At 43.0% G+C, this 7,328-nt stretch overlaps 1 protein-coding gene across 1 annotated transcript in view; it reads left to right on the top strand.

The window, feature by feature from the left end:
* Positions 1–2,736: 2,736 nt before the first annotated feature.
* The window catches only part of Mrps9 (mitochondrial ribosomal protein S9), a 47,882-nt gene continuing 43,290 nt past the window's right edge, over positions 2,737–7,328 (top strand). Inside the window, exon 1 of the mRNA XM_041656086.1 lies at positions 2,737–2,900. Within this exon, the coding sequence (XP_041512020.1) occupies positions 2,766–2,900 (135 nt within the window). The 5' untranslated portion in view covers positions 2,737–2,765. The remainder of the gene's footprint in view (positions 2,901–7,328) is intronic.

The following is a 7,328-nucleotide window of genomic DNA, read 5'->3' as shown; positions in this document are numbered from 1 at the left end:
CTCTCTATAACTTTTATCACGGAGTGTTGTATTTTGCCAAATGTCTTTTCTGCATCTATGAGATGAGCTTGTGGATCTTGGTTTTCATTTTGTTTATATGGTGGGTTACGTTTATTGAATTATGTACATTGAACCATCCCTGCATCTCTGAGATCAAGTCTATTTGATCATGGTGGATGATCTTTTTGATGTGTTCTTGGATTTTTCTGAAGGTATTTTATTGAGTACTTTTGCATCTATGTTCATAAGGGAAATTGGTCTGTAATTATCTTTTGTGTTGAGTGTATGTGGGGTGGGTCTCAGAGTAACTGTGGCCTCACTAAATGAATTGGGCAATGTTCCTTCTGTTTCTATTTTGTGGGATAATTTGAAGAGAGTTGGCATCAACTCTTCTTTGAAAGTCTGGTAGAATTCTGAGCTAAAGCCATCTGGCCCTGGGCTTTTTTTGGTTGGGAGACTTTAATGACTGCTTCTATTTCGCGAGGAATTATAGGCCTTTTTAAGTTGCTTATCTGATCTCGATTTAAGTTTGGTAGGTGGTATGTCTCAGGAAAATTATCCGTTTCTTTTATATTTTCCAATTTGCTGGAGCAGAAGTTTTTGAAGTATGTCCTTATGACTCTCTGAATTTCCTCAGTTTTAGTTATGTTTCCTTTTTTAATCTGTAATTTTGTTAATTTGAATATTCTCTCACCTTTTAACTAATTTGGGTAAGGATTCGTCAGTCTTATTCATTTTCTCAAACAGCCAACTCTTTGTTTCATTGGTACTTTGTACTTCTTTTGTTTGTTTTTATTTTATTGATTTCAGCCCCGAGTTTGCTCATTACTTGCCATCTACTCATTTTGGATGTGATGTCTTCCTTCCTTTTTTCTTTCTTCCTTTCTTTTTTCTATAGTTTTCAGATGTGCCATTAAATTACTAGTATGAGATCACTTCAATTTTTTTATGTAGATACTTAGTACTATGAACTTGCCTATTAAAACCTCATTCATTGTGTCCCATAAGTTTGGGTATGTTGGATATTCATTTTCATTCTCTTCTAGAAAGTCTTTAATTTCTGTCATAACCTATTTTTTATTCGGTCATGAGTTGCTTGGTTTCGGTGAGTTTGTAAGCTTTCTGTTGCTTCCATTGTTGTTGATATCCAATTTTAATCCATGGTGGTCAGATAGGATGGGATGTTATTTCAATTGTCTTCTATCTGTCTCAACAGATAGGAGATAGTCTCACTTTCTTTGTGTACGAGTATGTGGTCAATTTTGGAGAAAGTTCCACGAGGTGCTAAGAAAAAAAGCATATTCTGTGTTTTGGGTTAAATATTCTGTACATATCTGTGAGGTCCATTTTGGTTTATAACATCAGATAGCTCCGACATTTCTGTTTAGCTTTTATCTGGATGACCCATCTGTCGGCAAGAGTGAGGAGAGGCCACAATAGATCTGTTACAGAGCTGGGGATGAGACTAGGGGATGGATTTGGTGGAAAGGAGGAAAAACCATCGATCTGCAGCTAGCCTACCTGCTTCCCTGGCCAGCATCACAACACTCTATTTTAGTGAGCTCTAAAAAATCCTGCTCTCCAAATACCAAATCCTGAACCCAGGCCACAGACTAAAGAGATTTTCACTAATATAAAAGGTAGTAATGAACAAAGGGAAAAACTGACTCCCTCTCTCCTCCTCTTAATAACAAATATCCCACTTAGAGTTTTTCTCTTCTGTTTTTTTGAAATCGTGTTATTTCCCCTTCCTTACAGGTCTATTTTGTGAGGCAACAAGAGTATGATGCCTGCCCTTACATCATCACTTTAAAAAGATTTCTATTTTATATATGTGAGTGTTTGGCTTGCACATATGTACACCACAGACATGACTGATGCCCTTGAAATACAGAGGCAGCGTTAGATGCCCCAGAGCTGGAACTACAGACAGATGTGATCTGCCACATGAATGCTAGGGACCAAACCCAGGTCCTTTGCAAGAGCGTCGAGTGCTCTCAACTGCTGAGCCATCTCTTCAGCCTCTTACTTGGTCACTTTGATCTCATTTTCTGTGTATATTTTAAATGCCGATTGATCCTTTCAACGTGTTTGGAACTTCTCTTAGAGTGCTTTATTCCATCCCTTGTACCTGGTTGAAATCACCCTGAGAGTTTCTGTTAGGAGTTATAAGTTCCGGAAGGCAAGGCCAATTCTTGTCTAAGCAGACACTGTTCTTACTGCTTTCAAAGTTCAGAGTTAATACCATAGTGGGAGCCCTGAAGCAAAGCAGAGCAGTGAGTGTCGTCAGTCTGTGGGTCACACAGCTAAGGGTCCACACAAGACTGAGGTGTAACTTAAGTCGGTTAGCCCGCAGCTGGAGGAAGGTCTTGACATAAGCCCTGAAAGCTGGCGAGCTCGAGAGGAGAAGGAGAAGGCCGCTCTGGGAAGGCAGGCGGACAAGAAAGCAAGCTTGAAACTCATGGAATGGGAGCAAGGAATGAAGAAGTCTTGTCTGAGTGTAGGACCACGACTCAAACAGGATTTGGAAGGAGGGTCCAGGGAGCAAAGCTTCCTACTACAGCTAGCGGCAAGGGGAAAAAAACACGTGCAAACCAACCTGCAGCCAAAGCCGGGAGGACCCATCAGCGGCGAGAGGCCGGGCGGCAGGACTCGCCCCCTAGCTCCCGTTGCTAGCGAAGCGCTTCCACCTGGGCAGTCTGCGCCTGCGCGGTCTCTAGGCTCCGCCTCTCGCCCCTCCCTCCAGGCCCTCGCTCCCAGCCAACATGGCGGCGCCCTGTGTGTCCTGGGGCCGGGCGCTTTTGCGTCGGCTGTCTCACGCGGTTAGGGTTAGCCTTTGCCAGAGGCCCGGGTATTGGACAACCTCGGCGACTGACTGGCAGGCAGGTCCCAGGTCCCAGGTAAGCCTGCGATGGCAGTTTGTGTGTTTGGGTGATGTGAAGCCTGCTCACTTTCCCGGGTAGCCCGCTGTCCGTAGTGGCCCCCGGCCCTGAGGTGTTGGGGAGAGATCGGAGGTCCCGTGTGGGAGTGGGCGGTTCGGCTCCTCTGCAGCCTCTTCTTGAGCCTTGGGGCCGCTAGGCAAAGCGTCCCGCAGATGGAGCTTAGCGACTGCCTAGGTGTGGCAATCGGTCCCATGGGAGAAGGGGAGCTGACCCCTGCTGCCACCCGGAAGACTTCGTGGGGAACCTACTCCGTGGAGAGGGGACAGAGACTTTATACAAGTGCCTCGCATTGTGGAACTTCAGTTTCCGTAATTTTTTTTTTTTTCTGAAACTTTGTCTTCTGACATTTTGGAGGACAGAGTTTTGTCCGCTTCACCCAATCCTGGGGGCAGTGTGAAGCTGTGATTTTCAGCTTGGGTCTGTTACCTGCTTGCATCGCGGGTCCACTGACAGGGCCACCGAGAGAGGGAAGAAGACGGGTGTAGTGTTGGCTGATTGTATTTAAGGTGTCTGTGGGGTGTTCCACCGGAGATTTCCAGTAGACCCTCAGTAGGTGTGTTGGTGACATAGAGGGAGACCTAACTTTTAAGTCCCGTTACTTTGCAGGTGCTTACTGAAGCCCAGGAAATAACACACAGAGAGGTTGTGGTACAGGAATAGGCTGAGGGACAGGGCCGTAAAGTACAAACAGGCCAGAAAAGAGACCTCAAGAGATCGAGAATGTGCTGCCAAAGAAGTGAGCCTTGGCAAACAGAACGTTCTAAGTAGGGAGAGAGTACCAAAAACCAGATACTGCAGAGAAGTTAAGTACTGGATCTTATTAAAACTGTTCTGCAAAATGACTGGTCATCTTTTTCTGTGCTGCCGTCAGCCTGTCCATTGATCCATCAGGCATCTGGGATTTTGTTGTTGTTTTTGAAAATTGGAAAATGTGCTAGACTTTTTTATTTCTTCTATACATCTCTTTGGATATTTCTTTTTCTCTTTTGTTTTTCTCTTTTTTGTTTGTTTGCTTGTTTATTTGCTTTGAGGCAAGGTTTTCTCTGTGTACCCTTTCTGTCCTGGAACTTGTTTTGTGGACCAGGCTGGCCATGAACTCAGAGCCTGCCTCTACCTCCTGAGTGCTAGGATAAAAGGTGTGCACTATCACCATCGGCTGTTGAATATTTCTTTATACACATAATTGTATGAGAGGAACTGTGGCATACAGAATGTTTTGATTGTGATAGTGAGCTTATGGGGCTCTCCCTCTCTTACGTTCTGAACCAGGTGTCTACCCCTCTGTCTTTCTCCTTATTCTTATAATTATGTGTAAACATGCACATTTTTAAAAGACGGGGACCCTTTTACTTTTTAAAAACTAAGTCTTTTATTCTGGCTAAGGCAAGTTCTAATTGCTTACTGCTTTCTTCCTACTAATGCTGTCAAAGTACGCGTGTTGCTTTGGCTCTGTGCTGTCATTTCTGTGTTCCTTTCTCTATCTGCATCAGGATTTGCTTGCTATGTCAGAGGATGGTACTGGCCTTTGCTAATATTTATTTCCTTGTTCACTCTTGAAATGACCCATCCCAGTTTGCCAAATGTTTACCGAGCACATCTCTTGAGCCAGGTACTCAAATGTTGACAACTACCCATGAAAATTGATCCTTAGCCCTCTCAAGGAATGGTTGTCTTAGGGCTGACCCTCCAAATTCCTGAATACCGCCACAGCATATGTTTTGCCACATGAAATGCATCTTAAATAATAACTGAAAAACTTAACTGCTTTAGATCCTTAATTTAGATTCCATACACACACACTGTTCTTAGTTATTTTTCTCTTGCTGTGAAAAGACACATGACCACACAACTTATAAAAGAAAGCATTTAATGAGGGCTTGCTTACAGTTTCAGAGTGTTAGTCATGATCATCGTGGTGGGAGCGTGGAGCTAGACAGGTATGGGAGTGAGGTAGTGGCTAATAGCTTATATCCTAATCCACAAGCAGTAGGAAGAAGAGGAGAGGAGAGGGAGGAGGAGGAGGAGGGGGCTGGTGAGAGACTGGGCTTGGCACGGGCTTTTGAAACCTAAAAGTGACGTACCTCCTCCAACAAGGTCACATCTTCTAATCCTTCCTCAAACAGTTCCACCAACTAGGGAACAAGCATCAGCCTATTGGGGCTGTCCTCTTCCAAACGACCTCTCCCTGCCCCCTACACACACAGACACACACACACACGTTTGTATACACTCACAAAGACATTTAGAAACCTTTTTTATACAGTGCCTGTCAGAAATATTAATGTTTCTTGATGTTGGCATTAAAAAACACTTATCTACTTCAGCATTCAACTTTAATAGCTGTATTTCTCTTGGGCCCATGTTTTCTAAAACAAAAAAAGAATTAATGACTTCATGAGCAAATAAAACACTATCCAACTAACTCCCCTCATTTCATATTTGGGTCATGTTCCATAAATTATGGAATCTCTTCAGAGGTCGTAAACAGCTTGAAAGGAGTAGAGGTAATAGAGTAATAAAATGTGTTTCATAACTAGTGTGTTTGCGTTTTGTTTACACTGGTAAGTGTGTACTGTAAATGATATAGACAGAGGTTTGGGTGACAGTAGAATTTTTTCAGAAACTAATGCAATGAAGAAAAGGAAGCAGGCATTGCTTAGGTGTGACTCCTCGTTCTCAGGTGGGACCCTTGTCAGCTGACTTCCTCTGCCGTTCTTTCGGTATGCCCATTTATATTATGCCCCAACACGGTCACAAATCTCCGAGCATCCCCATTTTGGTTCAGGGTAGCAGTCTGTGTGAGTGACCAAACTTTGTTTTAAAGTTCACCCTCACATACTTGGACTCTGTAATGTGCTGTGAGAGGTTTGCAGAAAGAAGGACAGAAGAGCCACAGAAACGTGTTTACCCGATTCAGTCTAGAGCCGGCGGAGGGTTAGAGAGGTGAGTACGGGAACCTTCCCAGGGGAGGGGAGAGGAAAGTGGAAGCTTCCGCCACAGTTAGTAATATATATATGTTATATTATACATATATATACACACATATATGAATGTAATATATATGTATATATATGAATGTGCTTGTATGAGCTATTGATATAGTATCTATAAATATTATGTAGTTTTTATGCTCTAGAAAGCTGTAATTGCACAAAGTTATAAACAGGTGCAGAGAAATCATAGTGGATTCTGGCAACAACAAATACCTGGGTAGTGCTTAGGGACAGAGTCAGAGATTGGAGTTAGCAAACCAGGCACATTATGGCTACACGTAGTGCCTCCCTCTGTGATGGGTGGTCTATCATATCTGATCATCCTCCTGGCTCTTCACAGAAAGTAGCTGTATTTTCTTTGTGTTGTGATAAGATCCATGACCCAAAGCATGGGGAGGGAAGAGTTTGTTTGAGTAGACGTTACAGCCCCTCATCAAGGAGAGTTGGTCTGGTCAGGAGCTCCATGAAGGAACTGAAGAGCACAGAGGAACACTGCTTACTGACTGTTTATGGCTTGCTCAGCTTTTCTTTTACCACCTAGAACTACCTGTCCTGCCCCCCTCCTGGGAGGGGGTGGTACCACCCATAACTGGGCCTTACTACATCAATCATTAATCAAAAAATGCCCCATAGGCCAATCTGTCGGAGGCCGTTTCTCATTTGAGGGTCCCCTTTTCCAGCTAACTGTAGTTTGTGACAAGTTGACAAAAACTAGCCAGCACATGACCATATTGTTAGCATGAAGTCGGAAGGCCACTTGTATCTGCAGAGAGTTGCTGCTTACGGCAGATCCAAGTTCCTTGCCAGTTCTTGAACAGCAGCTTTACTCTTGGGCCCTGCAGCCATGCTGTGGTGTATAAGCTGGGAAAGTGTCCTGCTTAGCTAGTTGTCTCAGACAAGGGGAAAAGCAAGGAACTAGAAGCAGATGGGTTAATTTTCCAGAGGAGTTAATTGCCAGAGGAGTTAAAAATTCTGTTACGTGTCTGTGTCTGCTCTGCTCTTTTAGGTAGTGAAGGGTTTGGTTTGTTTTTATTTTAAACTTGTCCCAAGTGAACAAAATAGTGTTGGCATTATTGTGAACAATTAATAAGTTCCCTTTCGTGGTGCTCTTGAAAAATAGCCCATAAGTTTTAAAACCCTCTATGATTATAGTTTAATAGAGTGGGTATGCTATTTTAGCTTTTTATATATCTATAACTTTTCAAATAAAATTGGTAGAACCAGTGCTATTTTGAAAAATATTGCTGCAAAATTTTGGTGAAAAATCTTTTTACTTTTTGTTTTTTACTAAGCATTTTATTAATACCTACATCTTTTATTTTCCCCAAACCCAACATGATGTCCTTGCTGATTTGGACGATCTTACAGAGAAAAATGATCGCTGGCATTTGAT

The sequence above is a fragment of the Microtus oregoni genome, unplaced genomic scaffold (genome assembly GCF_018167655.1).
Source record: "Microtus oregoni isolate MIOR12 unplaced genomic scaffold, Mior012 000007F_ref0000211, whole genome shotgun sequence".
Classification (NCBI taxonomy): Eukaryota; Metazoa; Chordata; class Mammalia; order Rodentia; family Cricetidae; genus Microtus; species Microtus oregoni.
The sequence above is the reverse complement of the archived record's forward strand: the minus strand, read 5'-3'. Positions and strand labels throughout refer to the sequence as shown.